The 22,841-nt window shown below is 41.1% G+C and overlaps 2 protein-coding genes across 3 annotated transcripts in view; both read right to left on the bottom strand.

The window, feature by feature from the left end:
• UBA6 (ubiquitin like modifier activating enzyme 6) overlaps nt 1-8,800 on the bottom strand; it is a 28,279-nt gene extending 19,479 nt beyond the window's left edge. Inside the window, exons 1-9 of one of the 2 annotated variants that reach the window (XM_041395783.1) lie at nt 8,670-8,800; nt 8,258-8,472; nt 5,964-6,026; nt 4,986-5,080; nt 4,115-4,143; nt 3,230-3,324; nt 2,613-2,724; nt 1,417-1,497; nt 739-861 (exon numbers count right to left, since the gene is read on the bottom strand). In XM_041395783.1, the coding sequence (XP_041251717.1) occupies nt 739-861; nt 1,417-1,497; nt 2,613-2,724; nt 3,230-3,324; nt 4,115-4,143; nt 4,986-5,080; nt 5,964-6,004 (576 nt within the window). In that variant the 5' untranslated portion in view covers nt 6,005-6,026; nt 8,258-8,472; nt 8,670-8,800. The remainder of the gene's footprint in view (nt 1-738; nt 862-1,416; nt 1,498-2,612; nt 2,725-3,229; nt 3,325-4,114; nt 4,144-4,985; nt 5,081-5,963; nt 6,027-8,257; nt 8,473-8,669) is intronic. The other variant, XM_041395782.1, reaches the window with a different exon arrangement.
• Nucleotides 8,801-15,062: 6,262 nt separating this feature from the next.
• Nucleotides 15,063-22,841, bottom strand: part of LOC121331374 (transmembrane protease serine 11E-like) — a 39,578-nt gene continuing 31,799 nt past the window's right edge. The window contains exons 6-10 of the mRNA XM_041395736.1: nt 20,731-20,769; nt 18,549-18,744; nt 17,506-17,765; nt 16,584-16,726; nt 15,063-15,224 (exon numbers count right to left, since the gene is read on the bottom strand). Of these exons, the coding sequence (XP_041251670.1) occupies nt 15,063-15,224; nt 16,584-16,726; nt 17,506-17,765; nt 18,549-18,744; nt 20,731-20,769 (800 nt within the window). The remainder of the gene's footprint in view (nt 15,225-16,583; nt 16,727-17,505; nt 17,766-18,548; nt 18,745-20,730; nt 20,770-22,841) is intronic.

Below are 22,841 nucleotides of genomic sequence, written 5' to 3'. Positions count from 1 at the left end.
GTCATCCATTCCCTTTTAAAGGCACAGGAACAGGCTACCTAAATCATTATATCACAAACTTTAATCCAGACCAAGCACAACTTGCTGTACAACCCCTCCTAGATTGGTTAGTATTGTATCTAGACTGGAGATAGGACAAAAGACTTGCTGCTGGATGAGTGAGCTTACTGTCTGGACTTCCAGAACTGCAAAGAGGACCTAGAGTAATTTCCCTTTATAAAACAATAATACAAGATAAAATGGACATCCTTACATTCTACACTGGAAGTACTAGCAATAATATCCCCTTCTCACTGCCTCTGCTTTGGTAGGTTAAAATAAACCTTTAGATTTCTTTTCAAAATATGCTCTCAATTCCCTTGATTATTCCAGTAGCCTGCCTGTAAATGCTGCAGTTTCTTATAAAAAGGGCTCTCTTCATGCCTATTTTCATGCTTCCTTGGAAGACTTACCCTATTCCCACACCAAAATTCCGTCCTCTTCTTTCTACTTCTCATTTTTTCCTCTCACTCTCTCCAATCAAAAAATCATTATTGTGTTTTACATAGTAAGTAACAACCATGAGGCAAGGGTAAGAACAAAGTAACCAAAGTAACTTTGCTTCTCCTATAGCACCAATTTTAAGTTGCTTAGCAGGCTGCTCAAGTGAAGCACTCTGGCACTCTCCTTTTCCAAGAGCCAACAATGAGTCCTTTTAAACACAGTTAAAGCAACACAATACTAAATTTTATCCCTTACTTGTGTTATATTTGAAATGAAGATCTCCTTTGGTTCCTCTCCTGTTGTATCCAGCACTTCAAATTCATCACCAAAGTCACAAAACAAACGTGAACATACTCCATACACATCTGCACTGATGAACTACAAGAGAAAGTAAAAATCATGAGCATCCCTAGAACAGCACAAGGCACAGATAAGATGCCTCACACTGGAGCCTGCTGAAGACCAGCAGGTTTGATTCTGCAGTGGAAACCTGCTGTGTACTCAGGCCACACTACACAGCACAGCATTGACAGCAGATCTTGAACCTGCAGGAGCATTTCTGAGCCCATTCTCGACACAGGAGCAACATCACTACACAGCGAAATGCTGCCATTCCTGCTTCTCTTACATTCAGCCTCAGCACGTCCTTCAGTGCCAGCACATTCTTTCAGAACCATTTTGAGTTAACATTGAAAACTATTTCTTTAAAACAACTGCTTTTTAATTAAGGATCAAGCTGTGGTTACCTGTGCTGGTATCCAGATAATACCAGCAGCAGCACTGTATTCCCAGAACTCCTGCTGCTGCATCAACATGCCATCTGCATTGAATTATATACCTCATAACCAGCTTTCATCATTTTTGGAAAGAACACCCTGGAGGTCCAGAATGCCCACTGTACAGATTATTCATGTGTTGCATTTTTTTAATTACCTTAATAGGTGGCTGCTGAGCATGACAGAAGTCATTAATCTTCTTCTGCAGCAACAGACTTACTTCAGTCAATATGACACACTGTGAACAAGAACAGAAATATTTCTAAGACACTGAAAGCAATCAGTATCTTCAGGTTATAGAAAACTTAAGTCTAGTCCTAGCACCTAGACTAAGTTACTTAGGTGTCCTTACTCCTATCCTCCACACTTAAGAGACAGCAGTCTTGAGGAAGTTTTTTCATTAAAGCAGATTTGTTACCACCCCACAAGTTCTGGAAACAGAATGAGTAAGAACAGGAACAGCAAATTCTCAGGTTTTTGCTTGTTTGGAGTTTTTTTGTTTTTTTTTTTTTGACTGCAGCAGTGGAATTCAATACACAATTAGAATATTTACCAAAACCGTTATGGATAATCTCAGCAAAAATGTAGATTTTGAATTTTAGGATTAAAGCTAGCAAACAAACATAAATAATACTCATCAGTGCACAGCAAGAAGTCTGCACAGGCATCCAGTATTTGTGGTCATAAAATTGCAGACACAGATTTTCTACACACATTCCTTTAATGCCTAGGACAGTACTGGGTTCCAAGGCACGTGCACTGCAACCCATTCAGTTACACTGACCTGCTGTAGCTGGGACATTCAGAAACTTGGTGTGCTTGTATGTCAGCCACACAGTAAAGGTTCCCTACTCAGACTGAGCCATGCACACAGGCAGGAGACAGCTGACTGAACAACTGCAAGTGCCCTCACTCCACCACAGAGGCACTTACCCTTCATCACATACATACATACAGGAATCACCTAAATATACAGCCTGAGCTTCTGCTGCCTGGAATACAGCACACAGAATACACATAGGACATCTATGCTATGTAGCTGCAAAGAATGGCCACAGTTTCACCTTCAAAGAAAAAAACTTGTACAGCGACCCCACTTAGCTATTTATTGTCATAGCAAATTCCATACTAAGTGTACCAAGAAAGTGGTGGGAACACAAACCCACTGTTTCAGTCTTGAAAAAAATAAGCACAACACTTCATCAGTCTAAATACAAGACCTACTGTTTTATTTACACCATCTCAACATATACTTCAAAGTTCTTCATTTTATTTACTTACTTTAAAAATCCAAGTTGTACTCTCTGAACAAAATACACGAATACACATACAACTGCTTTAAGAATGACATACCTGGTAGTGCTTTAGGAAAGACAGATCAATGGTTTCATCTAGTGGCACAGTGGATGCTGCTACATGGACATATGGATTGAGTTCTGCAATACGAGGAAGTGTGGCCTCAGCCCTGAAAGAAAATCAATTTTCAATTTTTTACATATCTACAAAACTGTATTTTCAATACAGAATTTCATACTACACATGCCCTACAAGAGACCCTCACAATGGCTCCTGGCAATAAAAACAACTCAACTTATTTATACTTCAATTCCTAGCAGGTCTGAGGAAAACTGCTGTGTCCAATATCCCACAGGACCCACAGATTGTCTGCTGTCATGGCTGTTGTCCAATCTTGTACAGGTGGCTGAGAAAGCCCAAGGAAGAAATGCATGCTGCCCCCCACTATCAAATTTGCATAACAAGCAGTGACACTTGTGACTCAGAATCTCAGTCCCAAGTCTAGACAAGTTCCTCTAATATCCACCTGGGCACTGTACTCACAGCCAGCAACTCCAGAAAGGGTTTAATAGGTATTTGATATGTACTACCAGCTCTTGGACAACAAACTGCTATTTTTGATGCTGATGAGACCATCAGGCTCAGTCCTCTCTCACTCCTAAGACTTCACTAACCTGTTCCTTTGACTGGTAACATCATCTTCATGGATGAAGAAGTTGATCCCCAAATCCCATTTTGTGCAGTGCTTGGTGTCATGAACTGTAAGAGCCTAAGAAAGTTTGTAAAAAAGCATTTGCTGGAAGAAATACACAAGGTCACAGCACCCAAAAGAATGGTTAAGCCCCATAAAGTGTTGGAGGACTAACACTGCAGAAGATTTAGTTGTAGCACATATAAGAACAAGCTCTCCCAATCTCTTTCCCAAGAAAACTCTTTACTGTTTGAGAGAGCAAAACACATCTGCAACATGCACTTCATTCAGCATTTTCCTCTCAGTTTGTAGTGATAACAGACAGCATTTAAATATCAAGGGTGATTTTTGCCAGACTGTGATACAGGGGCAATTGTCATCTGAAAATTAATGGACTCATTTGATTTTTTCTATTGGAAAGAAGTCTTAAAAGGCTTCTTTCTAATAAAATTAATCCCAGCAGCACAAAAGCAGTTGTTGGATTAAAACACCCAACAGTCTAATGTCTACACAAAACGATTCTAATGGTTGTCAAAATAAGATAACATATTTTGAATAGTCTGGGTTTTGAGTTTGGACTACTCAATTTAGGAGAAGCCACTTGGTACAAAAGAGTTCAGTATCTAGTCAGCAGCTGGCTAAAATATTTTATGAGCTATTTCAGACTGCAGTGAACATTAATGTGAGATTTTAACAGTACCACTAGAACACCCAGATTATTGAAAGTTTTTACCCCTAGGTTCTCACAAGTTGTGCAATCCTTCTACTGAAAAACAGATTCAGAAACTTTAGATTAATTAGCTAGCAGTGTTTTGCCTTTTTCTCATGCTTACCCAAGAATACCCAACAATAGAACTGTTTTACATACCTTTACCCCAGCCAGAATGATGTTTTTGGCTGAAAAAACAAGGACAAAGCAAAACCAGAGAGAGATTATTGCAGGTTATTTGCAAATCTGTAATTGGGTAGTTATTCAGGTGGACAATAACAGTATTTCATTGTTAAGAACTTCATAGTTTAAGGGTTTTTTCTCTTTTACATTTGGCTCAAGCATTCTACAGCACCCCAGAAAGCAAAATAACATAAGACAGGTTAAAAAGACTCTCTGCATTTGTCATTACTCCGCTGTTCATCCCACAATTGTGATTACAGAGGTAGTAATGACAATAAACTGCAAAACCCCGTGACTCTGTTCTGGCATCTGGTGCAGAGAACCATTAGAGACAACTGAAGGAGTAACAGCCCAGGCACAAATCAGCCAAAGCAACAATCATCTTGCTCATGAGGAGTAAGGAAAATTGCTAAGGAGTCTCTTGTATCTGGGCAGTTAGGTATTTTCACGAAATAGTTCTGTTCTGCAACACATCCTCCTATTTCACACATGGGAAAAATTTGGGCTATAGCTATTCCTACAATACATTCATTGATACTGATACCTGAAGGAGTAACTTGGATTACCTACCCTAAACCTTCACCCAGGACACAAGATTTGGGTAAAGCAATCTGGCTCATGGAAGCACATTTTAAAGTAAAATTTGAAATGCTGTTCTAGTAAAATGAGAACTTCAGTCCAGGATCTTTCCTGCATCTGCAATGTTAGTAATATGCATCATGCACATATAAATTCTCTCAGACAGTTCAGACATGCTTATTATATTTAAATTTAAGGCTTACAAGTATTCTGGGACAGAATGTTTACACACACTTGTGTCTTTTTAAATAAATGTTACCTAACTTACCAATCTCCACCCCAAGGCCACCTATACCACTCAGGAACACGTGGGACTGAGCCATCTTCTGCATTGCCGTGTCTCCAAGAACATATCTCTGGCGACTACAGCAAAGACAAATTCAGATCAAAACAAGATACAAAGTCAAGAGCATAGTAAAGTAAGTCAAAAATTTCCAATCATTAAAAATTTTTTTAAAAATTGAAATGTTTATCAATCAAACATAAGATTTGCACTCACAATGAATGCAGCGAAATGCATTTAGTCAGACCTTGTCAGTGCCAGGTTTTAGAGAAGATAAAGTTATAATTTCAAATCACTGCAAAACTTCAGGATAAACAAAGTTTTTGGAATTAACTACTGAAGACAAGCATGCAAAAGAATTTCTTTGTTATCAGAAATATTCAGAACAGAGGGTGACACAGCTTTTGTAGTCAGATCTTGAAATCTGGGAGACCCCCTAACATCCAACTGTACAATTAAACTTACACCACTCTAAACATCTCCTTTATCATCAAGGAAAAGAACAACTTTCATGAGACTACTGCCAAAAAGTAAAGTGACACAACACCAGAAGTACTGCACTGAATTGAAAAGAAGCCTTATTTGTTCTTCATACAAGCATTTTAAAAATTATTTTTTATTTCTTGATAGACAAAGAAGCTTTTCATCCCACCATACTTTTACAGGGGTATCATTTGTCCCAGCAGAGACTTTCTGAACAATTACCATGCCAAGTGATCTCAAGACATTCCCAGTTAACAAATTAAAACAAAACTAAACCGAAAGAAATATTTAACTTTTTTTTTAATCTAAAAAAACCCCCTCAAATCCAACACCCTGAGGCTGGAAGGTAACAGATATTGATAATGAGGACCAAGAAGCACAGCAAAGGATGAGGGATGAATGAAATTGTAACATTACTGCATGTAAATGCAAGTGATCCTGAAAAGTCAGGAGCAACACTTAAAAATCAGACAATCTTACCTATACAAAGCATCATCAATTTCCATAGAGTCTGCTGCCATGATTCAATGTGATTTGTTTACACTAGAAGGGTTACAAAAAGAAATTAGCTTGTTATGTCACATGCAATTTCACAGCTGGCACCCCCTCTCTGTCTCACTCAGTTCTTCATTAAAGGAACTGAAAAATAAAATAAGTGATGCTACACAGGAATCACTTTGAACATTAAGAAGTCTGTGGAACATCACAGCACCTGGGTAAGGAAAACATGCTCCAGCCAAAAAAAACCCACACTCCAGCAAAAAATCTGCAAATCTTCAATAAATGCTTTCAAAATACTGACATTAATTTCCCCACTGAGGAAATGCAAGACTTACTTATTATATTTGCTACAGTTAGATTTACTGAAAGAGCAACTTCTTTTTATATTAAGAGCTCCAAGCTGATCAACTTGCATCCATCTGATCAGTAGGTTTTTTTTTTTAAAGAAGATAGAAGATCACTGAATGGCTTGAAATAGGCATTTATGCTGCATTATTTCTATGTTAATTGAAAACCTTTAAGAAACAAGTATTTCAGCTAACTGAAGAAACCAACACCCAAAGATCTGAATTACTGCAACATTTAATTCAAACATGCAGTTAGACAGTTTGATAGGACTGTAAGAAAAAATGTAATCTATGCTATTAAGGCCTTCAGCCACTAACAAGGATGTTTTCATTGTTAAGTTGGTGATAACTAAGCACCAGGATCAGGAACAATCTGCCCTGGGCACCTTGTTTCTTACTTATGCACACTGGGAACTGGTGCTTCCTGAACCTGGCAGTCACCAAACACAGGATGACCAAAACAGACCCTGTGTGTACTTCTGTAGCAGTGACAGGAACTGATGTTCTGGGTCACATATTTCAGCTTTCTACAAACTGCCTTGGAAACTACACATAGCTGACAACTCTCTCTCCTGAGACTGAAAAGTAAGGGCCCAGACATACTAAGGACATTTTTTTTGGAGAGCAGAGATATACCCTAAAACGGCTGCCAAATCTGCCCAAAATCTAATTCCTGTTCAGGTGACTTTGGCAAACATTTTAACATTTCTCAAGAATGGTATCTGCAGTGTGTCACAATGTGGAGACTGCAACACTCTGACCCAAAATTCACCCTTCTGGTTTTTAGAAAGCGCTGAAATAGCACAGCAAGGGACAGTGACATTGGACACAGGCCACAATCTCATCCACAAAGCTCTTCCACCACGTGGACATTAACTCCTGCACTTCAGCGAGCACTCGAGGCAGCTCCACCACAGTCCACACCACCAGCCACTTCAGAGCAGCTCCCATGCCCTTGACACCACATGGGCTGAAGACAAGCAATGACCATTTTACTAGAGCCAGATCTCAAGCCAGAGTGCAACACACCACACCTTACAGTCAGTCACAGACTTCAGTCCATGCTTAAATAAGGGCTTTCATTTCAGCCGCTGCCTGAGACACCAGACTGAAGGTCCCCTTCAAAGCAAGCCATCTCAGACCAGAGCTGTTCTGCTGCTCCACAGCCACCCTCCACAAACAGCACTGCCACTCTGGGACTACACAACATAAAAGGATTGCGGTACTAAGATGGGGAAGGTTATCCACCCCTGGATAAAAATGCTCAGCTTCCACTGCTGTGGTTGCTGAGAGCCATCTCAATCTCTACGCCCTCCCAGTCTTCCGTAAACAACTAGGACGTGTGATCAACTGGCAAGAGAAACTCAGCCACCTGTTTCACACAGACTCATTTAACAGTGACTCTCTCAATATACTATTTAATTCCCCATTCTCCTCCTGCAATCATAGTTACAGCACTGAGATGCTGCCAGTGCACCCACCAGGTAGAGAAAAATACCTCCTTCCACAAGGAGGATCTAATGACACTACGGTCAAGCGACTGTAGAACAAACTTGGTTAATGTATTGGTTTTAATGTATTTCTGCATCCAAGTTATTTCTCACTTTTGTTCCACTGGTATTCAATCTGTTTCAAAGAAATGCATGTAAAAAAGTCATTCTAACATTATGTCCTCCTTCTTACCAGAGGCCCAACATTTACACACTTGTCTGTTTCCTTTTAAAAGCCAACACTATCAGTTTCAACGTCAACCTTGTATTTAACTGTTTAAGTAATGCTCTTCATGTTTTAAAGCCTCAGCTGCTTGCATGACATAACCCAGGGACAAACCGAGAAGCTGCATGTTGCCGGGAAGGACTGAGATGCTCTGAAGAGCAGCAAAGGCACAGGAGCTGTAGCGGCGTGCTCGTGTCACAGCGTTCTTACCTCCGAGTCAGCACAGGCTGAAGCAGTGTTAACCACTCGCTGTTCAGCACGCCGGGATGGCTCGGAGGCCTGGACTCATCCCACCTACCCGGAGCTTCCAGCGGCTGATCCCAGTCGATGCAGGCTCCCTGTTCAGTCGGCGGGAGAGAGGGAGAGGAAGCTCAAACCCGGTTCCTGCCCAGCCGGGCTAATGCGGGAACACCGGCACCTCGGATCTGCAGCGGGGAGCCCCAACAGAGCCCACGGGCTGCCTCAGAACCACCCCGACCGCAGCAGAGCCCGGCGATGGCAGCCCCCACTCGCCGCTGCCGGGCGCTCCCGCGGCGCTGGGCACCGCCGCCCGCCCGCCCCGGGCTCGCCATGCCCCGCCCGCCTCCGCGGCCCCGGCCTCGCTGCCGCCCGCTCTCCTCACCCCGCGGCGGCCTTGGCGTGGCGATCCAGGCCCGAGCGCAGCCGGCGGCGGGGGAAGAGGCAGGAAAGGGGTGGGAAGCGGCAGCGCCGGTGCCGCGGCGCTTCCCCGCCTGCGCCGACATGAGGGGCCGGGCCGGGCCGGGCCGGTGCCGCCCTGAGGAGGCGGGACCGCCGCGACTCAGCAGCGGAAGGGGCTGCGCGCCGGCTGCCCGGCCGCAGCCGCCTAAGCCATTGAAATCCTCGCCATTTTCTGTCCGAAAAGCGCTTAACAGCACCGTGCTGTTAAGAATAATAAAATCAATGAATCCTCCTTAGGTTCAAGCATGAGCAGTTTAGACGATGAAGAGCGCTCCCGGGCCCTGCTGCTGCGACTCCTGCCTGTGTATCTCGCAGGGGAGCACCAGCAGATGTCACCGCACAAACGGGCTGAACTTCATTGGAAGCGTGTAGGCAGCCAACTGCGAAACACTAGATTGTAGCCAAGGCCGCAGAGGAAATTTGGCAAAGAGTTACCAACACCAAAGTACGGCCCGTGCCAGGGTGGTATATCGGCTTGTGGAAACCTTTCCTCTTGTTTTGGGGGTGATTAAGCAGCAGAGAGCAAGCCAAGCAGGAGAGAGGCAGTCGCTGTGCTGCCTCCACCAGCAACTCCACACCACCCCCGTAAAACCAACATCTCCTCCCATCAATATTTTCTCTCCCGTTTCCCAGACTCTTGATTAAGATCCCAGCACAGCCCACCTTCTTATCATCCAGCTTAACCTCTCTTCACCTTGAATCCTGCCTTTCCTTTTGTTACCCCGATCGCTGGAGTAGATGACTTTAAATCATTCCTGATACCATTAGCACATCTTGTCTAGAATGGGAGGGGTTCAAGCACTCGAAAGTGTCCTTGCATGCAATGAATATAGAATGGTCACCTTGTATTTTAAAATATTTATAACTTTTTAAAAAGCCCAAACAGACCAACCAACTAAGGGGAACCAACTAAGACCCAAGTTTTGTGCTCTTCGTGAGCATCCAGTGCATTATTTTGGCTTTTAACAAAATTCTAGCAACCCTCAAGATTTACACCTCAATCCAAGAGTGCACATAGCCTTTGCACTTAATTAACAAAGATTAAGGGCAGCTGGACAACACTGTGCTCGTTCAAACGTGGGCTGTGCTTTGGCAGGACCAGGGTGAAGGTTCTTGGGTGCTACACCGCTGTTTGCACACGCAGAAATAATGGGAGAAGATGCAGGCAAATTTTGGAGAGCCACTAGAGGCCACTAGAAGCCTGGAATGCCGAACTCGGAGACAGGATAATCGGAGAAAGCCGTTCTGGGTGTCGACTGCGACCCTTATCAGTAAAGGAATTGATGCTAAGGCTGGTATTTGCTTTGTAGCTTTTTCACATAATACATAAAAATCAGAACATTGAAGAATTACTTTCATTATTTCAACACAGTAATTTCAAAGAGCAGTGCATGTATCTAATGAATGGAATTAACAGGAGTCCCAGTGACAAAAGGGGTGGGGAAATGAAGAAGAGTTTAAAGATACCAAAAAAAGTCAGCTTCAGTTTTGTCACTTGCATCATTTTTTGTCTTGTCAGCGATTTTTACTGTTATATTTGTGGTTTCTTTCCTTAAAAATTAACCTAATCTTTTTATTTTTTTTTTTCCAAGGTTAACATAACCATCCTTATTTTCAAGCACTTACCCATCAAAACTGTTATGAAAAATAATAATAATTAAAAGAATCTGCTACCTACCATCTTTGTGTCCAGGTCATTGCATTTTTCAAGACCCAGTCCACTTTGATACAGTCATCTCACATGAAACAGATTTTGCACAGTCACAGCAAATACTGACAAGCCTTTTGCCTAAGTGGAGAAACAGCAACATCCAGTTAATTCTCACGTAATCCTTTAACAGTAAGGAGGCAAACAGTAACAATTAGTGAAACCATGAATGTGGGCCTTCTAAGATGAAGTGCCACAAAGAAATGCACAGATTCTGTTTCCCCAGAGACCAAATGCATCAATTAGCAGGAGTACTCAGGAACTCTCTAGGCTGATGGTACCAAATCAAAAAACATACAGGTTTTCCCTTACCTTTCTAAGACTGCAAAATTTGAAACATCTGGAGTAAATTGACTTTTTTTCCCCATCGTCTTCTTCTTAAAAATTACATATGACATTAATACCTTAGTAAATTTAGTTAAATAAATTAATTTTAAAGGAAATCCCAGCTCCTTATTTGCATCATGTTAAAGTGAGATAGGAAGCAGCGCTGTCAGTTTACAGACTTTCTGAAGCAATGAGTGGGATGAGGCTGTGGCCAGGAGAACATCACCACCTCCAGATTTGAGCCTATTCATGTCCTAAATCTCTGCAACTTCAGTGTATGTGCACCACTGTAGATGCATTCTGCATCCAGGTACTGAATACATCTTTAGAGCCAGTAATTTCAAATGGAGCTGAAGCTGAAGTAGCTGTAAATCTCCTTTTCATCTGCTAGGAAAATCCAAGCCACTTGGGTATTTTTGTCTTTAATTTCCTTGTTTACAGGTGCAATTTCACATTCTTAGTGGGGACTTCATAGTGGAGATTTGGAGACATACATTTGTTTCCCTGATTGATTTAGTTAATAAGCAAATTAGCAGGCAAAACTCCTGTAGTTTTTTTCCCTGAAAATGTGTTATTGGAAAATACTAAGGCAAACACAGTTCAGTTTAGCACACGGGCCAGTCCAGAAGTTACTATAAATTTACATCAGCATCTTTCAGTGTTTCCAAACGTCCTGCCATAGGCTATGGCTTGCCCTTAGCTCTTGCAGGAGCAAGATGCAAGGCTTTGTCTCCTCTTTTTGGCAACCCATGCTGTGTAGGAGTGTTTTGATGGCATATTTAAAAGGACTCCAGCTTCCCAGCAGGATGGGCTGAGGGATCTTGCCACTTAGAGCTGCTCTAGCAAGTGACACCTTCCTAGAAACCATGTTAATAATGTTGATAATTCCAGATAAACAAGGGCACCAATTACCTAAGCTGATTTCACACTGAGATGTGTGTGAATGCATTTCCAAAGGAAGAGCCAGCTTTTCCATGCCTGTGAATCTGCAGCACAGGCTGCAAGTTGCCAGATAAACATTCATTGGGTTAAATAATGACTTTTGGCTCTCAGCTCATCTAATTTGTTAACAGGAATAGCAGATACAGAATGGGATTTTCTACAAGCTTTACTTACATAAGAAATGCTGATGACAGATTGATGTAATTCAACCAGACCTCCTCACATGATTAGGCCTTGTGCAATCAGCCTCTTCTTTCTTTCCTACTTTGGCTCCAAGCTGAAAATTAGCATTGAGAAAGCCCCAGACAACTCAGTTGGAATAACCAGAGGTTTGGAACACATTTCTTGATGCTTTAAATCTACCTGGGAAATCTCAGGAAAATTGGTACCAGCTACACAGAGCTCCCTATAGCAGATTTGTAGGGATGCAACGTCACATGTGTTTTTCCCAAGGGCAGAAGTAAGGTGGTGAATTCTTGAATGAGGCTTCAGATCCATTCTCAAATTTGCATAGTACTATCTTAACTGAAATTCACCTCTGAGTATTTTAGAAAAGCAAATGTCTTACCTTGTCATCACTGAAACACCTGTAATGTTCAACCACTGTTAATAACAAAACGATTCCTAGGACAGGGAATGGACAGAAAGCTGTAGTTTTAGAATAGTTTTATATAAAATAAGGAAGATTAGTCTATTTTGCATCATATTCAAACTTTAGCTTATTATTATGCAAAGAAAATGGACAAAAGAAGATCAGTTGTTTTTAAATACATTTAATGTTATGAAACATATTGCCTTTATTTTGTTTAAATCCTTGCTAAATCTTAACATCAACAATAATAAAAGGCTTTTAAAAACCCTTTCTTTAATCACACAGTAGCCTCATTGTTTTACTCTAAGGCAGAAAACAAATAGAGTCATCATAAATAAAACACTGACATAGAATATAAGACAAACCCAGGCCAGACAGTTTGCTAAAAACTTTATGAAAAGTGCATCTGGCTGGCTCAGGACTCCCTGAGTAAGGTAGACATTCTCCCACACACCTCTTGGCTATTTAGCCACTCACGAGAAAATCTGAAATAAAGGCTGCCTTTCTCATTTTAAAGGTATTGCATTTACATGTCACTTGCTGTGTGAGGTAGGAACCAGTTTCTAGGGGCTGTATCTGGGCCTCACCTCCTTTTTGTTGCCCCTCCATTTGCTATGCAAGAAGAGATTTAAGTGCAAAACAAAGCCTTAGCTGTCTATGAAAGTGAACTGTTGTTTCTTTTCAATCACAATCCATCAGCTGATTGTTAAGGACACTTCTCATGATTTACACCCTCAAACCAATAAGAGGCACAATTACCTACGTGTGACTTTTTTTTTTTTTTTCCCCCAAAATATGCCTTTGAAAAAGGGGACTTAAGCACTAGAAGAAATCAGTGTGTTCAGGTTATCTAATCCAAAGCTCCATGAAGCTTCTGTTTTGTAACTGAACCCTGACTGGAGTAAGTTCTTAATTGAAAAATAGCAGCAACTCAAAAGTGCATAAATTACAAACTTCATCAATAAATTAAGGAAATGGATTTGCTGCATCTAACTATCCTCCTAACTGTCCCAAGATCCTTTTCTTTTTACAATGACATGGAAAATAAGAATAAAGGTACTACTGTGTTGAAACTAAAACTAATCTGAAATCTTCAGTAGATTTCTTTCTGAGATAAGGCAACTTGTCTTTTACCAAAATTCAAAAGATACACAGAATGACTGGAAGTAGCCCAATAACAAGACAACCCCTCCTACACCACCAAGCCTTAAACATAGTTTTTTCCATTCTTATGTAGACTTGTAATTCAGGGTGTGAGTTTTCAAGAAATGCCAAACATCTCATTCCCAGGGATGCTGATTATTGGAGAGCTTGCACAGTAGGAAGGCTGAGGAGAGATCCAGTCATGAGCAGTGGGGGAGGCAGGATACTTCAGCAGAGTATTCAGCTGTAGTAGGTGCAGCTGTGACATTTGCAGTTTCATCCTGTCTTATATAGACTCCTGTGAGTCCTGCATTCAGAGCCTAAGCAGTCCAGTGGCCATTTGAAGACTACAAGTGACATTTTGGATCCCCACATTGAAGGCCTTGGCTCTAAAGGACCCCCTTCCACCAACAATCCATGAGAGGTTGTGCACAGAGGTAGGAAAAGTGCTTAACCAATGTGTAAGGATTGCATTTACTCTGAAGTTCTTATTGGGACTGTTCTTTAATATGAAATTACTCTTCATCCTCATAAGACATTCATATTCAGAATCATATTCATTCATGGCAGAGGTGAATCCATCAGCGAAGTATCAATGATCACTTGCTTTGCAGTGAGATGGTTTCTGCTGGCTGGCATGCCCGTGGAAAAGTGTGCTGTTTCTTGATCAAAAAATGTAGTTCCCAGTTCATTTGTGGCAATTTTTTTTTCCTTTAGAACAAATTTAAATGCCATATTTATTTCCAGCAAGATTGTTCATGGGGGCACACTTAAAAAAAAAAAACAAAAAAAAAAACAGTTTGGGTAGAGCTTGTGTTTCTGCATCTTAAGCATACTGTGTGTTGAACAGAGTAGATCTGGAAGACAACAGGTACAGAGGTAGCAGCACAATGTTGTGATGAAGCACTTCCACAATAGCAACTTCAAGCAACTTGAACTTCACACAATCCACGAAAACATTCCTGTTTAAAATGTGCTTTGCAATAAGAACATGAAGCTTTTCTCTTTACTCTTCTAACTTACTGCAAGCACAGAAATCCTTCTTTTCTTTAACTAGGACCCAACCTCAGTCCTGCTGATCCACATTTAGTTACCAAGGCTACAGAGCAAGGTGAGCATCCAGGTTCTCAACTGGAGTCAGTGCAGATGATAGTCTCTAACAAGAATGATCATCAAGGGTCCACTTTGCTAGAAACACAGGTGTGACAGCATTTGCTTCATTGGAGGAGGAAGATTCAACTGCAGACCTTGCCCATGGCTGAAGAAAAATTTCTTTTTTCTTTTTTTTTTTCCCCCACTGGAAAATGTTTGCATTTATAAAGCAGGTAAATTGGTAGCTTTTAAATGTAATTTTAATGATGTCAGTTCATAATTTCTGGTAAGGGGGAAAGTTTCACAGCTCAAACATGAGGCAGGCAATTTCATACATTTAGCATGAATTCAGAAGGGGTTAGCATCTCTGACAGCAAAGATAGCACTTGCTGTGGACTAAGGTTGCTTCAACCAAAATTACATAGGAATATATACTAAAAAAATAATCTTTCAGAATTACAGACATGAGTTACATCTAGTCTATGTAGTTACATCCATTTTTTACGTCGGAATTAGATGCCTGTTTTTGTGGTGATCCAGTCACGGAAATAAGTCACTCGCGTGTAAACTCCAGGTTTATTTGGCTTGGCACATTCATCTCCCCAGCTCACTATTCCCACGAGGTACCACATCAGTCTAGAGTCTGGAGTAACCAGTGGTCCCCCAGAGTCCCCCTAGAAAAAGAAGGGGAAGCAATATTTAATTGATCAGAAGAGAAAATGCAATTCTCTCCATAGACAGGAGATTCTATCCTATAGGAGAAGTTAACAAGCAGTATTTCAAGAGCAGGCATTTGTACAGAATCCAGGCTGTTTCTGAAACTTGAGTCAAAAGTCTGGCATTTTCCTGTTTGCCAGGGGACCTCCTGACCTCTGTTTCGGTAAAAAAAACCTAACAAAAAGCTTCTGTTCTGTTTTGTGATACACTGCTTCCCACCTGCCTTGTCTTCTTCCTTGTACAGAGTATGGAAACACCAGTACAGGCAGCAATCTAAGAGAGCATGAACCTTTTTTTTAAACAGGTTTTAATAGTAATTGCTATTCTAAAAAGAAACAATTTTAGTCACTTTCAGCAATAACATTTAAAAATTAGCTTAGATCTCCTTTTTGCTTGGAGCTTTCATCAAGAACTTGGTCTTCTAGTTAGATGATACCTCCTTAAGGTATTATCCACTTCCCAGGGCTCAATTTTGATACTGTTAATAGTGTGACATGGTAATAATAATTAAACTAGAAACCTTACAGACTGAGAGGCAATCCTCACACAGCAGACCAAATTCCCCAACTTTCACCAAAATGATTTACTGAACTAAACAGCAGTTGTACCCCTCTGCTTAGGTCTTTTCGGTGCTGAGCCAGGAACAGAGGAATGAGCTTCCCAGGCTTACTCTGCAGGGAGTTTGTATTTGGGCAAAAATCTGTAGGACTGCGATTACAGGAATAGTCTGTATTAAATCAGCACTTTAATAGTAAAATCTTTTAATATAACATAAATAGAAATTATGTTTTTAAAAGTTATCACTATGGAAATATTTTTGTTTGAACATAAACATTTCCTTACAACATTTGCAGACCTGCAGCATGTTTCCTTCCCATTCTTTTACATCTACCTTCCTTATAGTTATCTTTGTTTCAGACGGTTTTCTTTTCACTGAGCCAAGTCTGTTACCAAAGATCACATTGTAACAGATCTGTTATGATATGATCCAGTCCAGAATTTAATTTCAGTGAGTGACAGTGCATTTTTTCTGGTAACTTAACATTCTTAACCTTCTTCCTTCTCATCTCTGCAGATGTCTGGTGTTAGCTACTTAAGACATGTAACTTTTAGCTCATTTTAGTATAATAGCTCATAATTAGTACAGCATTTAGTGGTAAATGATGTGTACTAAATGCTATTTCACTCTACACCTAAATTCCTGTTTGAACGGAGCCTATTTAAGGGACTAATACACTGTCCATTAAGATGTGGTCAACCAGATACTGCAGTCAGCATTCAAATAGTTTTCCTTTCTAATTTTCAGCTACAGTTACCTGACAAGCATCTACTCCTCCTTCCAAGTATCCCGCACACAACATCCTGGGTGTTATGTCCCCATCATACACTTCTTCTCTGTTGCAAGTGTCTGAGTCAATAAGTTTCACTGTTGCCTCCTGAAGAGCATTTGGGGCTGGACCTGAGAGAAAATACAATTTGGGTAGTTATCAACATAATTACTTTGCAGTAGTTAATATACAGGAAGAGTGTTTAATGTCCTCTTCTGGAGGACCAGCTTGACTTGATTTAATGTGGAAATTTTGCTTGTTGATCTTCCTAGGTCAGGCCCTTAAGGAGAATGTACATAAAATTACAGACTCACTTAGGAACTGTACCATTAAGGCTGAACTAATGATCACATAGTACACAGCACCTTAAGTGTAAAGCCATATATTTTACACATGTTCCATAACACAAATTCCATGTTCTATGGAAGACAAATTACTCAGAAACTTGAGCAGATGATACAAAATGAAGACATTTGATTCCATTGCTACATGTACTCTTAGTGTGGCCTGGTAAGAGTGTGAGCTCGTGTAATTCACAGCTCACTCCGCACATTCACCTGAAAGCTCACAGAGTTATCTGTAGCTTCTGACCAGTACTGGCAAAATACTTTTTTAGGTTCTAGATAAACACATGCATGGCTGGACTACCTGTCTTAAGAATTTACAATATGAAATATAAAGGCTGGGAAAACAGAAGAGTCTTTTTTTTTTTTTTTTTCCTCCAGTGGACTGTGGTTCTGTCTTTATTCACTCCGGTTTTAGAACAAGAAACTGATGCCTATAAACTAAACAAACCTATTGCAAACATTAGGCTTGCTGTCATATCACATGTGGCTACAGAAGTCGTATCAGTTCACTCAGAGCTGCTGTTTATGGACCATACAGGTCACCTAGCAGACTCAGGACTCACCATCATTGGTGAGAGCTCCCCAGCCTGTGATGACAGCATAAGTATTGTAGGGAAAAGTCTGAGATGGCTCTGGCAGACAGACCCGGTGTATGCTGCTTGTGAACTCAACTCGTTTGGAGAGCTGCACAAGTGCAATGTCATAGTCATGCTCTGGGTAGAGGTACTTCTCATGGATAATAATTGTCTTGACTGATCGCTTCAAGCTTGGTGGCTTCAAAAGAGCTCCAAAAGTAGCAGTCCACTTCTGAGGGTGAGTCATGCTGAAAAAGGTAAGAGTGCTGTAAGTATTTTGCTGTAAATATGTGTTTGGGACTTTAAATTTGCAGAGTATCTTTACTGGAAAACTCCTTCAAGCCAGCTCCATGCTAGAAAGTTGTGGCATCCATCACTTTCCGTAGCAGAACTGTGGACTACTGCTAGAAGAGGGCACTCCTGCATTCCCTCAGCCATGGTCCTGTACTCCTCCCCTGCTCCTTGTCCCTGATCTAACTATTGTGTGGCCCATAGGGTGTCATCAAATCCAAAAGCTCTTCTGCTGTGAACTCTTCATTTCCCTTACTCTTTTTGCACAGTAATAATCTGTTCCATTTAAAAATACCTTGCAGCTTCACAATTGCCATTAAACAAAAAATGCTGGGAGTGCACGGCTGAGCAGAGGGGCAGGAACTCAGGATGGTAGCTGCTGGTAGCAGTCTGCAGTAGCAGCAACCCATTGTAACATGAAGGCATATGTTTAAGAAATATAAAGTCTAACAGGAAACAAATACTCTGCCATTTCACACACCTTACCTTTGCAGCACTTTTTTGGTCAGTGCACCAAGTGACTATTGATTTTCACTCATAAAATTGCCAGTTCTGCTCCCGAGGGCCGGTCTTTGGTTTCTCATTGAAACATCCAGCTGATGGGCCTACTTAACTCTGACTTTTCTCTTCCAAAATTGTTTGTCTGGGAAAGAGTCAAGGGTGTGGTGCAAACCTGGAAAGCCACACAACTTGATGCAGAAGGGACACATTCTGCTGCAGATTCTAAGATGGGAACTTACTCTCTGAAGCAGTGAGCTGCAGACACCAGCCATGTGTTGCTGATGAGTGTTGCACCACAGCGATGGATGTTATTGTACTGCAGACTGGCCTGCCACGGCCAGTCCCCGGTCTCTGCGGAAGACAATCCGCCAACGATTCGCAGCGATGAGGATTTTGCCATTGACTTGACTGATCTATTCTGCCGTAACCCACAGACTGTCAGAAAGGACAAAGAGAGTATTAGCTATTCTTATGTTTAGTAAATCCTGCCAATGGCTGTGGAAAACATATGTAAAATTCCACACCACCTATTCTGTAAAAATGTATTGTCATCAACAAGAAAATGTACCTTCCACCAGCCCCCCCAAATCCGAGCTCCTCATGCACAACCCATGCACAGCTGACTATCATGAAAAGCCATGATGGTCAAACATTCAGGCTTAGCTGTGTGAGCAGCCCAACTCAGGAATCAAAACATTCACCATACACCCAAGACAATTCCCAAATAGAGGCATTGCCAACTTTAATGTCTCAGGTAATTTCTCATTAGGATAAAATATGAAAAAGGCAAAACCTAGAATGGGAATGATCCAAGTCGTGGGGTTTTACCATGCATGCATGCAGATTACATCAGCAAGATGTCACCTGGAGACAGGCAACTGATCACTGCAGTCTGCAAGTGGACCTGGAGAGGCACTTCAAGCAAAGAGCACCACACTACTCCAACCAGAGATGACAAAATGCATGGATACCTACAGCATGGTATGCATCCATGACACAAAATGAGCATTTTTATCCAAACCCAGAGAGAAATTGAAATATCCACAGTTTCAGCTATTAAACTGAGGATATTCAGGAGCAGCTGAAGCTCCTGCATAGCTTTAGAAACTTCCTCAATGAACAGACCTACTTCAGCTGTCTTCTCCCATCCAAACAACATCAAATCCATCCTACCTGGACCAAGACCCACTAGTTTTCATCCAGGTCCCAATTTCAGCTAGACATTAGGAAAGTTGACACACAGGACTATCCCAATTCATTGAAAAAGAGACAGAGATGAGAATTATTTTCATAGTGACCACACAGTCCAAACCATTGCTGCAAGGCTCGTCACCCAGACAGTGACCTGGGAGGGGGCCAAACCAGAACTTGGTAATTCATCACTGAGGAGCTGCCAGCCCCAGGGCCCTTGAAGTCCTCAGAAGTGAAAAACTGGAGCCACAGAGAGTGTTATCTCATCCCTTTCCTGCTAGGATCTGCACAACATTATGTTAACAGTACTTCATGGTCAAAAGCGGCAGGAATACCACAGCAGACTGAAAGCTGTTCATAAATTTAGAAGAAGAAAGAAAGGTTACACCACACTGAGGAGTTCATGAGCTCAGTGTAGAATCTGATATTTAAAACCAATATGAAGGAAATCAGTGCAACCTAAATCTACCCGCCCAAAAGTTTTGTGTAAAAGACAAACTTCAGAATATACCATAGTTCATAGGACTGTCTGAAGAAATGTTTTTCCCTCCTAAAAGCTCTTTGTAATCCTCAGTAACTGGTCCTAAAACTTCACAATCCTACCAACCACCTGAGCAGTCGATGTTCAAAACAGAGGGAATAAACTCAGTCCCAGAACACTAGCTCAGTTCCATCAGTCCCAGAGCACCAGCAGCTACATCAGACCCAAAAAGTTATGTAATTTAATCTTTCACTGTTTGACAGCTTATTGCTAAGGAACTGATCAAACCTTCTCAGAGTTAAAAGAAACAACTTGTAAGCAAAGATAGCTTTTATGACTATTTTATCTCCAAGCAAGCTGACTTCTTTCTCTGAAAACTTAAAAAAAATTCTCTAAAACAAGGTATCACTATCTAACCCCTACAGCAATGCCTTGAGAAGACTAGTCACGTTTCTGTATATTTCCATGAGGAACAATTTTGTGCTGTCAGCCATTCCAAAATCCATAAGATTTTGATTATAATCACAGGCTGATGTAACTTCTGTACATTTCCTTGTGGTACCTCTCTCCTTTCAATGGGTGCTAAAGAAAATTACAAAGTCCCAATTTCTGAGAGTACAAGGTCACATTCATTAGACAGAAGGATGAGGAAAGGCTCTTAAGGGCCAGAAAAAGTGCTCAGGGACTCTTGACGCTAATTTTAAAAGTTGGAGGTGAGATTTCTGATGTTTAAAAAAAGCCTCACTTACTGTCATTGAAGATGGCTTCTGCTCTTATCGGCTCCACATCTGAAACAAGGAAACAAAGAATCAGGGTAAGGCCAGGCCAGCACACACAAGATTCCCCATCCTCATGGTCATTCCCCCAACAGCTGTTGAGTACAGGGCACACAGGAGGCATGGCTGAGGGGGCTGCTAGAGAAAGCAAGGTAGCCCATATGTGTTCATGTTCAAGTGCTGGCTGTTGGCCTCCTCTGCAGTCAGTGTTGTCTGAGGACCAGGCACGCATCCTGCCCATCCTGCTGGCCCCCGGTGTTTCTGGAGGGGAGTACAGACAAAACAAGTCTTGTATTACTCAAGATATACAATTTTGTTGGTGGAAATTTTTGAAGCTCCTCTTATTTGCAAAAAAAAAAAAAAAAAAAAAAAAAAAATCAACAATTCACATATTACATCCAAGAGAGGGCCAGAGAAGATCTGGTACTCTGTCTGGCACTCATTTCACTGCAGATTGCTTACAATAGCAGTGGTTCACTCTCCTTTCTCCTATCTTATTGGTACACTAATAATAATAAAACAGATAGTTCATAGCAATTTATTGCATGGCACAGCAGGTTCTTGCAATGCATTCCTTCCTTTAACATACCTGTTGTGTGTTTACTGAAAATAAGGCATGCCCATGCTGACAATAACAAGCACTGGCTCAAGGTTTAAATCAATCCCTTTTTTTCCAGAATGCTGTTTTTCACTAGAGCCACCACTGTAGTTTCCAGAATTTGAAACAATTTAAAAAATAATACTAATTTATTTTTAAAACAATCACAATTTCAATACAGTTTTTTCATTATATAGCGATTCTAACAACTTTATATTTTGTGTCTGGATAGGCTTTCTCAGCAAATCCCTATCCCTATCCAATTCCTTCCTTTCTCTTTGCTGCGACACAGAATATTATCCTAGTTTTGAGCCAAACCCACACCAAGTCAGGAGTCTCTTTTGAATGCAAAGTGCTCTGGCTCACACTTGTCACCTGTTGGGTTTGTATCACAAGTGTTTTGCATGCACTTGTGATACAAACCCTTGACAATTGACACTCCCTCAGGTATGTTGGGTGAATTGTCTGTTTGCAATCCACCAGTACCAGACGTGTGCTCGCTCATTTCTTAATATGACAGTAAGCAGATTATGATAGAAAAAAGGAAACAAGCAGAACTCCAGCACACATACAGCTTGTCTGCAGGGAATGTTACAGACCAAAGGCAGTGCTAGGGCTGCCACCTGTGTGTGCAACCACTGCTTTATTTTATAAGGATGGGAGATGAGTTAACATTGGACATTTATGTAGCAACATAGCCTAATCACTATGGAAGGAACTGAAGTCTTATTCCCTATGAACAGGAACTGTTCCCATGATGAAGATAATTACATTTCACTGGTGGGCAAAACACAACTTCCAAGGTCCTCTTTCAAATAAAAATGCTCATTTGTACTTTCTCAATTCATATGAAAAAAGGAAGAAAACATTAAAAATACACGTGCTTGTGCACTTCAGTAACACTAGTTGTATTCTGTGAATTTCCATGGATAATATGGTTGGTTGTCTCCTAAAGCCCTTACATCAAAATGGAATAACACCACAGAGCAAAAGCTAGGTCAGCAGAGGGATTCAGCAGTGGTGTAAACATTACTGTTTGCCAAACTGTACTAAGGCTTTGGCCACTTCCCCTGTATATTTACATTGGCTAGAAGTGCTTTGAAAAATCTAGCCCTACTTGTTTCTTCTGATGCTCTTTATGATGAGCATCCAGTGTTTTCCTAGAAATTCATACCACCTTCAGAACTAGTTCATCATTTGGGTCCCACCAATACTTTACATCTGGAAACTGGTAGGAAACCAACAAATGTAACTCACAATGAAAGAGGACCTTTTGCCTTTAAGTGCAGCACTGACAACAATGTTTTTTAGCTTTTCTCTGGGTGGAGAGACATTTACCTCATAATTCATAATTATAAAGCCTGCAGCCAATTATTATCACTTACATTATGTTGCAAAGCTCATTGAGAAGACAAAAGGAGCAACCAGCTTGTTCAAGTGCAGTGCCGGAAGCAATTCAATTGGCAGTTCCCACTGCATGGAGTTT

The sequence above is a fragment of the Onychostruthus taczanowskii genome, unplaced genomic scaffold (genome assembly GCF_017590055.1).
Source record: "Onychostruthus taczanowskii isolate IOZ18803 unplaced genomic scaffold, ASM1759005v1 scaffold12, whole genome shotgun sequence".
Lineage (NCBI taxonomy): Eukaryota > Metazoa > Chordata > Aves > Passeriformes > Passeridae > Onychostruthus > Onychostruthus taczanowskii.
The sequence above is the reverse complement of the archived record's forward strand: the minus strand, read 5'-3'. Positions and strand labels throughout refer to the sequence as shown.